The following is a 17761-nucleotide window of genomic DNA, read 5'->3' as shown; positions in this document are numbered from 1 at the left end:
GAGTGGGGCTGAGTCACATGGTGCGGCCCCCGACTGGAGCACCATGGCAGGAGCGGCACATGGTGCGGCCCCCAACTGGAGCGCCAGAGTGGCCCCCGACCCAGCACCCCAGCTGGTGTGCCGAAGCAGACCCAAGATGCGTGGTGCGGCCCCTGACCCACTGCCCCGGCTGGAGCGCCGGAGCATGGCAAGCCCCCGACCCTGTTCCCCAGCAGGAACTTGCGGGCTGGATCTGACCTGCGGGCCATATTTTGTCTACCCCGACCTAAGTACTTTTAACAAATCTAATTCTACTCAAAGTTAATAAAACTTAAGTATCATGACTTTTCCAGCTCTACAGAATGAGATATGCCTTCAGCAGAAAATTAAATATCTCAACTTGGCTACTTTCGGTGGTTACAGACCCTTTTCATTCGCTTATTTTATACAGTGAGCCTTAAACTACCCAGAATCATAGCCCTATTCAGCAATACACCGCTGTAACTCAGTAAACCCTATGTATGCTAACCTTTATATAAAGAAAACCCAGGAAAAATCTAAAGTACATGGTTGATGGTGTTGGTATGGAAAGATTTCAAAGAACGAGCTCAAGAACAAGTTTAGTCTCTTCTGATCCAACATCTAAAGATCCCAAGGGTATGCTGGAAACATGTACTGCATTTGAAAATACTTCCCTCTTAAACAAAATGAGAAAGATTAGTTCATTCTTTTGCTGCTGAAATCTGGGAACAGCTTTAAAGTCCAATGAGCCCAAATTAACCTTGGCATGACATCTTCCTTGCTTTGGACCTCTATATGATTAGAACGTGAAAGGAACGGAATCAGCACTCTATCCATCACAAGTTCTACCAGTAGCTGATCACTCTTTCATTTGTGAAATTTAAGGACAAAAAGATACCCGCTCCACATTCAAACAGACAGACAATTTGTCTAGGTCTGTCCTGGAAACAGGGTTCTAATGAACAAATTGCATGTTACCTATTTTTCCTTATTCTGAAGGCATACCATGTGAAGAATCCTTGGAAAATGCAAAAAGCTAAGGAAGGATTAAACATCAAAATCTGTTCAATAAAACATACATTTAGAACCGTGCGGGTTTGACCTCCGCCTCTGAGTGAAAGAATTCAAGGAAGAAGAATGCAGTCTCTTTTTCTTTTCTTTCTCTATTCTCAGTAGTTTTTGAAATGCCAAACTCTTTTTTTATACCACATTAAAGATGACACAAAAAAAAAGAGTATGAATGTGCACTGGAAACATTTGCTAACATATTAAAAATAAGTTATACAAACTTTTACTGAAGAGCATGTTACACGAAATGCATGTAACATTCTGCAAAGCTTTGCTAGTAATCTGGCCAAAAGGAAATGACACTTTATAAAGCTCCAAAAGCTGCGAATATTTACAAATCATTTTAACCAAGCAAGACTAATTACTATAATTTCTCTTTCAGAGTATTCATGAATATTCAAGGAAGGTATATTTTCCCCACTTTTTTAAAATAAATGAATAGTAACACACACAGAAGTGCATTATTTTTCAGAATGAACAAACAAATGAATGTAACAGCTAGAAAGTTTGACTTCTAAATACACTGAACTAAAAAAAGGTATGTCAGTCTTACTCACATTGTAAGAAGGCTCTAACTTACAAAGCAAATGATCATTTAGTTTAAACATAACAGGCTGACAAATTTTAACACCAAGCAACTTCTTTCTGTAATTCTGAAAGAGACTGTATTTTGTAATCTAAACTGCAAAAAAGTGCTGTGCTCTATATATACACATCTCTTAGACTTTAAGGTCAGACGGAACCATCAGGATCATCTAATCGTGCATTCATTCCTTTATTCAAACATCAGTTCCCATTAAATATCACCCTTTTCCTCATCATTCAAGTGAACTGTCATGTTTTATTCCTCTATTTGCTGTAATGACACCGGACCCTCGCTAGAACGCGGGATTTGGGATCCATGTCAAGTACCGCGTTATAGTGGGGACCGTGTTAAAATGAAATTACTGTGTACAGTAAATGTCATATCCATAAAGTATAGAAAACCTTAGAACATAAACTCCTACTTGAAGGAAACAATAAACGAGAAAAAAAAAAAGTGTTGCTTTATTAGAGATTTAAAGTAGACATTACAATAAACTAGTCTAGTTTTTCTTTAAAAAGTCAGTGAGTTGCTTTTGCTTCTTGCTGCTGTGCTGCTTCTGCTTAGCAAACTGCAAAAGACTATGTAGCTGCATAATTTTTATAAGCTCAACGTCTTGCGTCTCAAAGCAGTCTCTAAGCTAACTGCGGTCGCAGTTGACGTTGGAACGATGCCCACTTCATCTTCCTTTTCTTATTCCACGGTGAAGGCCAATTCTTCAGCTTCTGGAATGTTGTTTGGTCGTACTGCCTGAAGAATTTGGTCATCCGTTAGACTTTCAGCAACGGGATAAAATTCTCCTGCTTCATCGTCACCTCTTATCCAGGACTCGATATTTTGTGGCAGAACAGTTACTCTGAGCCCGGACAGTTGCTGGCACAGCTCCTGCATCCACTCCACGTCTGTTCTTCCAACTTCCTCCTCTGTAAATCCCTCGAAGTCGAATTCCTCGTCAGACTGTGATCTGCTTTCTTCATTTTCTTCCAGGAGCGGGTGGCCAAACGACTCTCTCAGTCCCACCATCCAACAGTGGTTTATTGTTTCAGCACGTAATAAATTCCAGGAATCGCTGCCAATGTAAAAGAAGGCTTTTATAGTCAACTTCTTCAGAAAATTGGTGTCAGACAACTTGCTTTCTATCATTTGTTGTACGAAGTTCCGTCGATAGTGCTGCTTAAAAATGGCGATAACACCTTGATCAAGCGGCTTGATTTTGGAAGTCGTGTTTTTAGGTAAGTATTAAACCTGTATTTTACCGTCACGGATTCTGAGTCTTTCTGCTGGAGGATGTGCTGGAGAGTTGTTTAGCAAAAGAAGGCCTTTTCTTCTAAGCATTTTGCCCGAAGAGAAAAATTCGGTGAAGAACCATTGTTCAAAAATCTCTCTTGTCATCCAGGAATTTTTGGAGTTCTTGTACAAAAACGGCAGGCAATTCACATTTACGTGATGAAAGCACCAAGGCATGCGAGACTTTCCAATGCACAATGGTTTTAATTTATGCTTGCCTGTTGCATTCACACAAAACAATAAAGTAAGGCGATCTTTTGCCTGTTTATATCCTTCTTTCTTACGTTCATCTGTTCTGACAGCCAGGGTTTTATCGGGCAACATTTTATAATAAATTCCTGTTTCGTCTGCATTGTAAACCTGTTCCTCCGAAAAAAGAAAAGGAGTACTTGTGGCACCTTAGAGACTAACCAATTTATTTGAGCATGAGCTTTCGTGAGCTACAGCTCACTTCATTGGATGCATACCGTGGAAACTGCAGAAGATATTATATACACACAGAGACCAGCAGGAGAGTGAGTTTGGGGGGGGGGGGGGGGCGGAGGGTGAGAAAACCTGGATTTGTGCTGGAAATGGCCCAACTTGATGATCACTTTAGATAAGCTATTACCAGCAGGACAGTGGGGTGGGAGGAGGTATTGTTTCATGGTCTCTGTGTGTATATAATGTCTCCTGCAGCTTCCACGGTATGCATCCAATGAAGTGAGCTGTAGCTCATGAAAGCTCATGCTCAAATAAATTGGTTAGTCTCTAAAGGTGCCACAAGTACTCCTTTTCTTTTTGCGAAGACAGACTAACACGGCTGTTACTCTGAAACCTGTTCCTCTGAGTAACCCTCTGCCTGTAAAATTTCGCAGGGTACGATTGTGTGTCGTTGTCGTCAGAAGAGCGTTTTTCTCCCGAAACTTCAATCTGAGAGATTCAGTGTCTTTTCTGAAATCGCCATAGCCAACGCGAACTCGCCTTAAAATTGCTGAATTTGACATTATGTTCCCGGTCAAATTTTTCCACTTGCATGGCTATAAGCGGACCAGAGATTGGAATGCCTTTCTGCTGTTCTTGCACAAACCACATGTACACTGCAGAATCAAGAACGGCATCATTCGCTAAATGGGCTCGTTTTCTTTGAAGGCCATGCTCTTCATCCAGGTTATGAATGTAAGTTCCGAGCTTGTCAGCATTCTTTAGCCATCCACGAAAGGCGGACTCATTAATGCCAATATCGCGGCTAATCTTTGCCTGGGTTTCGCCATTTCTAAATCGTTGGATAGCGTCCAATTTCTCCTGCATCGAGTAAGCCTTCCTTTTGCCCGACATTTTTGACATCTTTCTAAAGATAACTACTGTAACCTGTAAATTTTTATTACATTACATTTGTATGGCATTCTAGGCCTACAGCAATCATCTTAGAGCTTGTCTACACTACCATGTGGGGTCAATCTAAGATAAGCAACTTCAGCTACGTGAATAGCTGATGCTCTCCCGGTGACTGCGCTTGCGCTCCTCATTCTGGTGGAGTACTAGAGTGGACAGGAGAGCGCTCAGTGGTTGATTTATCGTGTCTATACTCAAAAAAATTGTACTTTACAGTACTTAAATTTGGGATCCATGGCCGCAACCACGTTATGTCCGAATTTGCGTTATGTAGACGCACGTTCTAGCGAGGGTCCAGTGTTCTTCACTTTTAAATTACAGATCAAAATGTGTTTGACCAACTGGTAACATTTACTATACCATTATATATACACAGTCAGTAGTGTGTTAATGTAAATCTGAAGGATGAGACACTTATCACACAAAAATTGAGTTAATAGCTTCCAAGAAAACCTCCTGTGCATATGCATTAAAACAGAACGTTTGGATGTTATCCATTCAAACAAAAATATGAACTGGGATATCTGATTACCAGGGGTGGTGGTGCTAGGGTTTTGTTGATTAGTTTATTCTTTAAGTATTCTTAATTTAGGAGCATGTACAACTTGGCCGTAGCATTTTGTGGTAGACAGACAGATTTTTCAACTTAACTACCTCCTGTCCACGATTTATCACAATCCTGCACAGAACTTGCTTTATGACTTTTTGGGGGTGGGGGAAGGGAAGAGGTGGCATGATTATTCTTAGGGCATGTGCAACTCCCCCCTCCCCCATCTCCCAATTTAATACATTAAAAAGCAGTAGTGGCTAGAAGATTATCCCAAAATTTAAGCTTTTTCTGTTGTTTAAAATGAACTAATCTGCTTCTCTTCGGTTTCATAGTTGCCAGCATTTTAAAATTTTATTCAAAGGACAATTATTTAAGGTAAACTGAAGTTCTAGTATGCCCCGTTTCCCAGGTGACTGTGTTCACATTATGGTGAATTTTAAACTATTTCCTGTCTGTTCTTCCAATTTTTTGACTATAGAATCCAGAGTAGCCAGCATTATTAACTTAAATTCTCAAAATATCTACCCCATTGCCCTTTACCAAACTTACAGAAACCAATGTTTGCCAGATATATTCAATAAAAATAGTATGAGTTAGCTATTTTATCACAGCAAATTTAATTTGTGTTATTTCTGATTCCCTTTCTTCCAGCCCCTATTTATACCCTTTCTTTCCTTCTATGCCTAACACAATCAATCAATCTCCACACTATATCTACTGTTTCTTTCTTCTGTACTCTCTCAGATAAGATGCATCCCCTTACACTTATTCTTTCTTTCTCATATTTGCTTTATCCTCTGTTAGTCATACTTGCTCTCTTCCAAGTTACACTCTCTTCTACTCCTCTCATCCTTCTTCTGTTCTGTTTGCTTTGCTCCCACCCTTCTTTCTGTCTTGTTCTCTGCTCAGTCTGTCCTCAAGTCCACTAGACAATACCATCTCTCAATATACTGTGCCAGGACTCTTTTTCCAGATCCTACAACAGCTCCACAGAAGAGCCAGTTCTGTTGCCGGCAGCTAGCTGCGGGGGAACTTGCTGTCAGAGGACTAATGCCATCAGCAGCACCACAAGTAACACTACTTCTCACATCCAAACATGATCATGAATCCACTCTAAGCTCAAAAGATGGTTTCACAGGCTCACACGACCATTGTTGGGCATGACTGGATTGGGTGAAATGTAAATAACTGTTTCTTTTAAACGACACTCACTATCACCAATTCTCTCCACTCGTAAGCAGCTTTATGCTTTCAAGGATACAGGGTTTTTTTCATTTCAGAGATAACTTGAAATTAGCCTTAACATTTACAATGCCCCCCAAATTTGGGGACCTGAGAATGGAGAAGGGAGAGCGTGTGAGCATGGCCACAGGCTTCATGGACCCTCAGGTCCCTCTCTGGCAATATAGTCTAGCTCAGTGCTTCTCAACCAGGGGTACGCGTACCGCTCGGGGTATGTAGAGGTCTTCCAGGGGGTAAATCAACTCATCTAGACCTTTACAACAGGCTACACAAAAACCACTAGCGAAGTCACTACAAACTAAAATTTCATAAAGACAATTATTTGTTTATACTGTTCTATATACTATACACTGAAATGTAAGTACAATATTTACAAAACAATTGTTTTATAATTATATGGTAAAAATGAGAAAGTAAACCATTTTTCAGTAGTAACATGCTGTGACACTGTTGTATTTTTATGTCTGATTTTGTAAGCAAGTAGTTTTTAAAAGTGAGATGAAACTTTGTGATAGGCAACTCTAATCAGACTCCTGAAAGGGGTACAGTAGTCTGAAAAGGTTGAGAGTCACTGAGGAGCCAGGAGTACCACACTTTGTTTGCCACAGACTTCTGTCTTCTGTGGCATATAACCTTTCTGTCTCCTTTTTCCCCCCATCTGTGAATTGAAGAGATACTATTTAAGTAAGTACCTCACAAAAATTAACAAATACACAGAAGTTTGAAGATGTAAAAAAGTATTGTTAGGACCCAATCTGCTTTATTTTCCCTATAGGATCGTAGGACTGAAAGGGACCTCAAGAGGTCTTCTGGTCCAGTCCTCTGCACTCATGACAGGATTAAGTATTACCTAGACCATCCCTGACAGGTGTTTGTCTAGCCTGCTCTTAAAAATCTCTAATTACAGAGATTCCACAACCTCCCTAGGCAATTTATTCCAGTGTTTAACTCTGCAAGTCTTTATATAGTTAAACTCACATGCATTTAAGGATGCACATGCGCCTTTGGAAGAATTTTTGTCCATACAAATATGCAAAGATTACATGGCAATTTAAGTGTTGACTGAATATAATCCAAGATTTAACCAAGGTGCAGCAGACAGATAAATACCACATTTCACCAGTCAGTGAACAAGATAAAGCTAATATGAAAATTCACTTTTGCTATATACAGCATACATGAATTTCAGGCCCTTCTCTCCAGTTTGAATAAAAAAAATAACATTTACACAACACCAAGATGCATTTATTACTTCCATAAGCAATGTAATTGCTACAACAGTAATGTGTGTGTGTGCATGCAAATAAAATATGAAAAAATGAAGATATTGTACAGCAAAAGGAACCATGGGCCAGACTGAAATCTCAGTTACAATAAATTACAAGCAAAGTAACTCCTTTGAAGTCATTATGTATTATTACACCAAAAAGAGTGTAACAATTTACACCTTGGTGGTTGTCTAAGCAGAGGGACAAAGACAGAATGACTAGAGATAAAACCATCTTCTTGCTCCTATACAAGTATCACACAAGGTCCAGGACAAATAACAATATGGGTATTGTGTGGAAGCTTGTTCTATCACTAGCCATTCTGTACCTGTTTGGTAACAAGATAGCTCAACCTTCAGGACTCTGAGTCCTACACCTTAATTTCAATTAAAACAAGTGAAAAAATACAAACAGAAGGCATCTACAAAGGAAGGTCAGAAGATGGATGGAGATCAATTTAAAAGGCAAAATACACGGAATTCTTTGAACTACTTAATCTATGACAGCAATTGCAGAACAAATCCAAGTAACATATAGTAAACGTACGGATCTGCTTACCAAGACATATTTTTATATATATATATATATATATATATATATATATATATATATAAAAAACAAGAATTAGTTCATGGTATAACAGGCCAGTAATAAAAGTAGCTCTTCAATGTGCTCAAGCCCAACAAATATAGTTTACACTCCATGTTTTCTTACCTGATTTGCTTCAATGAAACAGGCATTTTGATTTGCTGATAATAATCTGGATATTTTTTCTTGGAAGGCAAATGGAAAAAGGGTTCTGATATAAGCTGACCCTGGTTATTTCGGCAGTTTCTAACCGTATCATAAAGCTGATAAAGAGGGTTAGAAGTATCCATAAAGGAAGTGATGCTCTCTGCTTCAGACTCTCCTTCTTCATAACGGGCAGCAGCTGTAAAAAACAAAGAAGGAAGTAGAGAAACCGATGGGCAAGCACATAAAGCTCTGTTGTTTTGACTGTTTGACTTTAAAAATAATAAATGAGGTAATGCCTGACCCACAAGTGGGGGAATTTACTCACTTTTTAATACTTCGCTTTATAATTTTGGGAGGGATATCATATGTTATCTGCTGCTTCTGGATGACCAGGTAATAAAATACACATCTGATCCATTGGGTTAGGACATTTAAAAGCAGTCAGGCGTGATGCTGGCTGCACCACTCGCTTGTGTACCGCTGGCTATGAAACTGATGTCTCTTAACCATGTCAGCCCAAAGAGCCACTGGCTCAGAGGAACTTTGACTTGGCAAGCAGATTGCGCGCTTTACCAGGTGCAGACCTCATGCCTTTAACACTGTCAGATGAGATTACTGTAATGTGCTGTACCTGAGAATACAGACTAAGACCACTCAAACACAAACTGGTGAAGAAATTAGCTGTCTGCTTATTTAATAACCAAGCCAACAACATTAAATTACAATTGGAGAATTGTATTATTTGCCATCATGCTACAGGGTTGCATTCTGTACTTTTCTAAACGGAAATGACTGCACACATGAGTGAAGGAGAGTAAGAACACACACTGGAGTGTTACAAAATAGCCTGGACAGGAGCAATTCACTGTTGGTGAGGCATAATATCTGTTGCATATAAGAAAGATGCTGAAGGAATTCTTTAAGGAAAGGAGGAATAATCCTTCAAATAACATAGGAAATATTTAGGAACCCAATTAAAGGAGGTTACAAACCCCTGGTGCTGCAAGCATACATTAAAATCTTTAGAAATGCTAGAAAGTGAGATAATTTGCAAAATCTATGAATATCTAATAACATGGTGTGGACAACATGGCACTCCTCTTACACATCCCTGGACATTCATGAGCATAAAGGGACTTGATTACTTTCCCCATGGGAATATATATATATATTTTTTTAACTGAGGTGTCCCATGAGAAAATACTAATGGACTACAGGAACAATTTTTTGGGTTATCCTAAGAATTTAAACATATAATAATCAGTTCCAATAGAGAGTTTTTCATGTGTGAGCCCGTATTTACATATTAAGATTTGACGTTCACATGGATATGGAAATGTGCATAATGGAGACAGAATGAGAAATCTGCAGTAGTTTTTATTTTCTGTGTATATAGGTACTTACTTAAACCTTTAATAATAAAGAAATTTGCAAGCCTCAAAATCCTGTGAAGTAGGGGAACTGAAGCTCAAAGCTAACAAGCACATTTTCAGAAAATAGTCACTAATTTTAGAGATATGCTCTAGCTCCACCAGCAATCATAGGCTTGATGTAAGAATCACTTGGAGAAGTTCTGACCTGTGTCATGCACGGGGTATCCTTGGGTTGAGTGCTGTAGCTAGAAATCATAACAGTCCCTTCTAGCCTTAAAAATTTACAGATCTGTGAACGTTGTGTGCATTGATTTAAGGGCGCTCAATGTGAGACAGCTTGTGCCTGATTTCAGATGTGCCAAGGATCTACAACTGAAAGTTTTGTTGTAAGTGACTTGCCTAAGGTTAAACAAACAGTGGTTAGAACAGTTGGGAACAGAATTCACTACAAGAGTAGAAATTAGTAAACAGAGGCTCGGATTTTCATATGTGCTTAAGGGAGTTAGTTTAAGTGATTAAATTCAAAATAAATCTATATATTTATGGTGTTGAGAAATGTTCTCTTAAGTTTCTTCTTAAATTATCACACCTGGACTGAAGAGCTTATTCTAATAAAGGTACCACAAACGAAGCAACAAAGACTACATAAAGTCTGAGGGTTGTCCAACTTAGGATTCACTTATGCCACTTCCCTTTGATTAGTACCTAAACTTATGATCCATAACATGTTTTATAATGGTACTTCCCCCTCTCCCCAAATCTATAAACTTCAGGACTAAGACTCATGAAAGTGATACTAGAAAGTAATTAGGGGTGTCAAGCAATTAAAAAAATGTATCATGATTAACTGTGCAATAAAAAAATTAATCATGATTAATTGCATGATTAATTGTACTGTTAATAACAGAAAATCATTTATTTAAATATTTTTGGATGTTGTCTAGATTTTCAAATATATTGATTTCATTCACAACACAGAATACAAAGTGTACAGTGCTCACTTTAGATTTATTTTTGATTACAAATATTTGCACTGTAAAAAAACAAAAGAAATAGTACTTTTCAATTCACCTAATACAAGTACTGTAGTTCAATCTCTTTATCATGAAAGTTGAACTTACAAATGTAGAATTATGTACAAAAAAACTTCATTCAAAAATAAAACAATGTAAAATTTTAGAGCCTGCAAGTCCGTTCAGTCCTACTTCTTGTTTGTGTAAACGATTGGCTGAACAAGTTCATTTACATTTGCAGGTGATAACGCTACCCACTTCTTGTTTACAATGTCAGCTGAAAGTGAGAACAAGTGTTGGCATGGCACTGTTGTAGCTGGCGTCGCAAGATATTTTCATGCCAGATGAGCTAAAGACTCATATGTCCCTTCATGCTTCAACCACCATTCCAGGGGACATGGGTCCATGCTGATGACAGGTTCTGTTCTATAAGAATCCAAAGCAGTGCGGACCGACGTATGTTCATTTTCACTATCTGAGTCAGATGCCACCAGCAGAAGGCTGATTTTCTTTTTTGGTGGTTCGGATTCCATAGTTTCCGCATTGGAGTCTGGCTCTTAAAGACTTCTGAAAGCATGCTCCACACCTCGTCCCTCTCAGATTTTGGAAGGCACTTCAGATTCTTAAACCTTGGGTCGAGTGCTGTAGCTATCTTTAGAAATCTCACATTGGTATCTTCTTTGTGTTTTGTGAAATCTGCCATGAAAGTGTTCTTAAAATGAATAAAGTGTGCTGGGTCATCATCCGAGACCGCTATAACTTCAAATATGTGGCAGAATGCGGGTAGAACAGACCTGGGGACATACAATTCTCCCCCAAGGAGCTCAGTCACAAATTTAATTTACACATTTTTTTAATGAGCATCATCAGCATGGAAGCATGTCCTCTGGAATGGTGGCCGAAGCCTGAAGGGGCATACGAACGTTTAGCATATCTGGCACATAAAGACCTTGCAATGCCAGCTACCATGCAAATGCCTGTTCTCACTTTCTGATGACACTGTAAATAAGAAGAGGGCAACATTATCTCCTGTAAATGTAAACAAACCTGTTTGTCTTAGCGATTGGCTGAACAAGAAGTAGGACTGAGTGGACTTGTAGGCTCTGAAGTTTTACACTGTTTTGTTTTTGAGTGCAGTTATGTAACAACAACAACAACAATCTACATTTGTAAATTGCACTTTCACGACAAAAGATTGCACTACACTTGTATGAGGTGAATTGAAAAATACTATTTCTTTTGTTTATCATTTTTACAGTGCATATATTTGTAATCAAAAATAATATACACTAATTTCAATTACAACACAGAATACAATATATATAAAATGTAGAAAAACATCCAAAATATGAGATAAATTTCATTTGGTATTCTATTGTTCAACAGTGAAATTAAAACTGCAATTAATCACGATTAATATTTTTTAGTTAATTGTGTAAGTTAACTACGATTAATTGACAGCCCTACAAAAAATATATATTTAGTGCAGGAAAATAGCGTGAGACACTATAACATGAACCATAAGGAGAAGATGTGTGTGTACAAAATCACTAAACCTACAAAACATCTAAATAACTGTAATTTAATTGTACCAGACAGACATAAAAACTAGATCCTTACATACTTTTGTACAGTTAAAAGTTATCATCATCAAAGCAGTCTCCCGATCCCCAAACTGTAGTTTGAATGAAAGCTTGGTAGGAGTCCCATTGGATCGGTGACACAAAAGACAGTCCTCTAATGGTCATATCAAGTTTCCAGCAGACATTGTCATTACGGTTAAGCATAGCCTGACCATGTTTCAGCTTTCTATCCCATTTAAGCAAAGAGATATTAAACAAATTATAAGTCAGTAGACAGCCAGGTCATATGACACACTAGTGTTATCTTTCCTTTCCAATCTGAAACTGATGGTCCACAGGAGTGTTCAGCTGCATGACAACTCCCAGACTACTCAGACACAAGGGAGTGGGAGGGCACACCTTTGTAGCTATGCAGTGGCTTCAAAGAAATGCTCACTACTATGGTGGAACAGACACCTAAAGCAGTCTACCCAATCCCACCTTTGGGAAATAATGGCAACAGACCTAACAATGAATATTTATAGCACTAACCTGTGCAGCTAAAAGTTTTAAAACTAAAACACTCCTCTCCAGTATCCACCCTTTAATAATAACCAGGGTAATAACTGCAAATGATTCAGAGGACATTGGCAGGTGAAATCAAGCACACAATTTACATTTGTAAAATTAACTTTTTGTAAAGCTAAGATGAGTATTATGTTTCCATTAATTTGTTTTAATTAAAATAAAAACATTAAAAAAAATTACCCTGCAATGTTTTAAACCCAAGATACTGTCACATTTTGCTGTGCATGAGCACCCATGCATAAAATGAAGAGTGAAACAGGCTGGTTCATTTTTATTCTCCAAATGGAGATAAATGCTTAAGTAAACTAATGACATAAATGGTAAAAGTGAATGAAAAAATTAGCAATATAAATCCAAAGAATTTTAAGTCTATCTGTAGCACAGATAAGAAAATTGTTCATTCTGTTCAACATTTTTTTAAATGCCAGTGGTCCTTTCTCTTTCCCCTTCACAGTCAGCAATTAAATAGGTTGGCCGGTGAATGCTCTGCAAGAACATTTGGAAGGGGATGTAGAAAGACTGTGACAAATTCTCACTAAGCATCTTCTGCAGAGTGTGACAGAAAGAACAGCCCAGCCCCTCCATCTAAAACGACTATAAGCCATGAGTTACTACGGACAGATGATCACCCTTACCGTGTGGGCACAACAATAAAAATACAAAACAACCCCAAGTACTAATTAGACCTACTTGCCCTTAGGACACTAAACCACTTACTGGAAGGCTATAAAAAGCCTCTCAGAAAGGCCTGTTTCAGGTTCTTGGTAACATTTTATAAAATGTTTGTGTTGCGGGGTGGATAAAATTCAGTGAATTTTAAAAAAATTAAAAATTGATTTTTATTTTAAATTAAATACATTTTTCTTTTAAAAATAAACCTACTTAAAATTAAAGTTGAAATTATGACAACCTATGTTAAGGTCTAAGCTTACTGTAATCTATTAAAACTGATTTGAATTATATAAAATAAATGAACTTCAAGCAGTACATGTTTGCTGATGAAGTTTTAAAGAAAGTCAAACCAGTGAACTGGTGAAGTCACTGGCCAAGCCCCTACAACCAACGTTGTGCTAAACAAGCTTTTGACAACAGTCTCTTCTGAAAGTGCAGAGAATATTTTTTTCATGTCAGTTTATTCAACTGGTTCGGAAGTTCAATGACGAGCTCATTCAAAGTTGAGAAACATAATGGGAATTAAAGCAGAGAAGCTTGTTTTTCCTCTTCCAGTGTATAATTAAAAATTAGGTGTGAGAGAAGATACAATCTATTAGTTCCAAAATCTTGAAGGACATCGGGGCTAAAACCTAATCATTTCAATTCACTAACTACAGATAATCTTTTGTTTAATAAATCAGATAGTTTTAAATGCCAAACATGTTTTGATAAGAAAAAATTATGTAACCAGCACATTTAAGGTACTTTTATTTAACTAATAAAACCCCATTTTAAAATACTGTTTTTGTGCAGTTTTAATTGAATTTGTAAGGAAATTGGAATTCAGCTAGACACAAATCACAAGTGAAAAATTAATCATCAGTAAATAAGGAATGGGTCATTCACCATTTTCTAATATAAAAAACTGTAAAACTTAAGAAGCTGAATATATGTATGTTAAGCTACATAACTGCTTAAATAATGATACAGTGCTAAGTATTGAGAATCAGCTTCTCCAGGAAAACAATTAAAAAGTACAAATGCAAATGAAGAGTAAAATAGATTTATATCAAGGTTACCTGCTTGCTGATATAAACCACTGATAGAAATCAATCTACCCCATTGTGTTATGTCAGAAAAAACAAGCTAATCTGGCATGTCCCATTTTCTTACTATTTTGATATTGACAATCATTTGACTAGATATCTTCTCTAGTCTAAAGACTTATAAAAAAACCCTTGATTTCTCAATAAAAGAATAATAATGTATTATATGTAAATATGTACGCTGGGTGTTCTGTACAACAATGAAATAAGAGGACCTCCAAACTAAAACCTAAAGAAAGAAAAAAGAGTAAGCACGGTAAAGGAAAGATGAAAAAAAGAAAAAGATTTACATAATATCACCACAGATATATGTCACGCTGACAGGTGCTTATAAATGCAGTATTAACAATAAATTTTGGTTCACGAAGACCACCTTATTTGGGTAGCATCAAAAGTGTCAGAGGCACTTCTAATAAAAGACCCTTGAAAAAGAGAAATTTTCACTTGTTTTTTTAGAAGTGGGTAGAAATGGATTGAGATCAATGTCAAAGGGAAGCAGGTTTCGCAGCAAAAATGTGTTCACCTAACATCCTAAAGTGAGACTGCAGATTGTTTAAAGTTAAGTGGTGCCAGAACACAAACACCCATTAGGAAGAGGCGATTCCTCCTGCATTTTTGTCCCATCCTCCCTGACTGACACCAGATGTCATTTTTCTCTTGTTGTTAAGTTGTATTTGTGATATGAGACTAAGCTTTGTTGTAGACTGAGCTTTATGGTGGGGAAGTACTTGCTGTTTTTATTGTGATCAATTGTGTTTTTAATTTGTGTTAAAAGCACCTTAAGCAACAGCTAGACAAGCATTGTACACATTCATAGAAGTATAAATTAAATACAAAAGTTATAAGAACTTTAAAAGATCTTAATTAAATAACCAGCATAGCTTTATAATTGTCAGAGTTTTGTAAATATGCCTAGATAATATCCTGCAATTTCCCTGTCATGTCTGCTCTCCCCACCAGTCTTCTCACACTTACGTATACCACTTTTCTCAGCACAGAAGGGACATCACAACTGGCTACCTTTGCTTCTGCTGCTATCAGTTTAAAATTTCTTATCACTAGGAATGTCCATAATTATCTGGCCTCATGTAATATTGTGCTCTTCTCAGAGGGGAAACCTCAGGGTATGAAATATAAATGGATATTTTAAATTTGTAAATCCAAACTTGTAAAATAGGTCATGTCAAAAAATTAGGTGTGGAGGGGAGGAGTTGAAATCGCTATTCTGTTTTTCTTAAATTGCTGTGACCTTTGTTCAAATTCTTCATATAATTTCTGAAATAAAAACAGCTAATATTTTTGAAAAACAATTTTTTGTTCAGCTTAGTTACGTGGTGGATTTTTTTAAATGAAAAAATGTTATTTTGAAAATGATAAATGATAAAGTGTGCATGAAAAAAATTGTTACCTCAAAATGGCCACTTTTCAGTGAAAAAGCAATTATTTGAAAAATTTCATCCAGTGATAGTTTTGGTTCAGATGAAATGAGCCAGGAGAAGATTCAAGCATCTTCTTCTTTTATCTCAAGTGTTTCACACTGTGGCAGGATCCCTGGGGTACAACCTGGAATTGTGGGATCGCTGTGCCCCCTTAATTCTCCGACCTAGGGTGTCTCACAAAGCTATGCCAGTGATAAGTAACAAAACCCCTCCAGACGCTGTGATCGCTCAGCCGTCAGTATGTAGAGCCACACACCCAGCTAAATTGCATGAATAATCCCTGAGCCACTCGTGAATTTTACAGAGAGAAGCACCAGCCAGTCACCCCAGCTCCCAGCCTTGAACCCCTGAAATATACTGTCTTACACTGCTCAAGGTTCATAGGAAAGTTGACATGCACCAGCCTTTGTAATCTGAGCTGAGATTCCCCAAGTACTTCAACCAAAAACACACTGTTTCAGGTAAAATACAATATAAAACAGATAATTAACTACAGAAAGACAGATTTTAAGTGATTATAATTAGCGGTCTTAGAGATTAAAGTTGGTTACCTTAGAATTTACACTAAGTTTCTATTTTTATTTCTAACTTTAACAGACTAAGCAAGATTTTAATCAAGCTGTCTCTCACCCTAACAGATGTTTACAGTTCCTCAGTACACAGACTGGACTCCCTTCCAGCCTGGGACTAATCTCCCTAGTTTTCAAGTCTTTGTCTTCCAGAGGATCTTACAGGTGTTGAGATGGATGGGGGAGGGGAAAGAGAGACAAGTGGTGCTGTTACGGTCCCCTTTTTATACTTTCTTCCAGCAGCTAGAAAAATCCTTGCTGTGACATGGGGGGGTCAGGCAGTCCCTGTTGGTCACACAGTCCCCATTGTATACCTGCCTTCTCTGGGAAGACTCTGAGATAGTAGATTCTTCTTGATGAGCCTTTAATACCTGTCTGGACCATGATGGTTGCTTCTTTGTTGCAACTGAAAGCTGAGGGTGTTTCTCACTACATATAGGAAAACTTTCTAACTTCACATACAGTGATAGTATATTCAATCTGATAGGATATTAAGGTTCAACAGATCAATACTTTTTAAATGATACCTCAGAAGGCATACTTTGTACAAAATCTATCATAATCATATGACGGAGGTGAATATGGGGGCTTCAGGTTGCTATCTTGAGGTACAGTATCACATATGCACCATTCTTTTTTTAGATTTATAGATGCTGTAACTGAGGTAGGTATTTCTTGATAGTAAATCATTGGTTTGAGAAACATCAAAATAAATACAAAATGAAGTTCAGTAGTTGAACTGTGAACACAAAACTAAGAAAAGCACCAATTGCTGCTTGTATTACCTACTGTATTATAAAGCATTTCAAAGATTTTTAGTCCTTTATTTTCCTTAATGGATAGACGTTTCATTTTAAAAGAACAGAAACTTCCCTCCTCACCTCCATGGGATATGATCAAAACAGGCAGTCTGATAGGCTTAATATTTTAGGTTCTTAGGGAAAAATGTTAGTAATCTTAAATACTGCTTTTATATAGTCAGATTACAAGTCACTCTAGGAGATGCTAGAAACTACTTGTTTAGTGCTCTTGGTCTTTGTCACTGTAACATCTTGCCAGCATGATTAACTGAACCGTTCTTTCACATCTGTGTACATGTTTATTAGCTGAAATATCCAGTATGGCTCATAAAGATAATGAAAAGAGAATCTTCACTTGTGTGAATCTTGACTTGTGTGAATTCAGATATTTAGACTTTTTTTTTCTTCAGACTTTAGTTGCACTTACTAACAGTTTGTCTGCCTGGCAAAAGCATTATATAATCCTGATTATTCAAGTTATTCAGTAGGTTTTTCTGTCTCAAACACACTATGTTTGTGTCTAGTCTTTCCTTTTTTCATTGCTTCATTA

The 17761-nt window shown here is 37.4% G+C and overlaps 1 protein-coding gene across 8 annotated transcripts in view; it reads right to left on the bottom strand.

Annotated features, from left to right (window-relative positions):
- Positions 1-17761, bottom strand: part of PBRM1 (polybromo 1) — a 91285-nt gene that overhangs the window by 52157 nt on the left and 21367 nt on the right. For all 8 annotated transcript variants that reach the window (XM_077822176.1, XM_077822174.1, XM_077822178.1 and 5 more), the window contains one exon: positions 8087-8303. In XM_077822176.1, coding sequence (XP_077678302.1) covers positions 8087-8303 — 217 coding nt within the window. The remainder of the gene's footprint in view (positions 1-8086; positions 8304-17761) is intronic.

The sequence above is a fragment of the Eretmochelys imbricata genome, chromosome 7 (assembly GCF_965152235.1).
Source record: "Eretmochelys imbricata isolate rEreImb1 chromosome 7, rEreImb1.hap1, whole genome shotgun sequence".
NCBI classification, from domain to species: Eukaryota; Metazoa; Chordata; order Testudines; family Cheloniidae; genus Eretmochelys; species Eretmochelys imbricata.
This window is presented reverse-complemented; position numbering and strand designations above follow the sequence as displayed.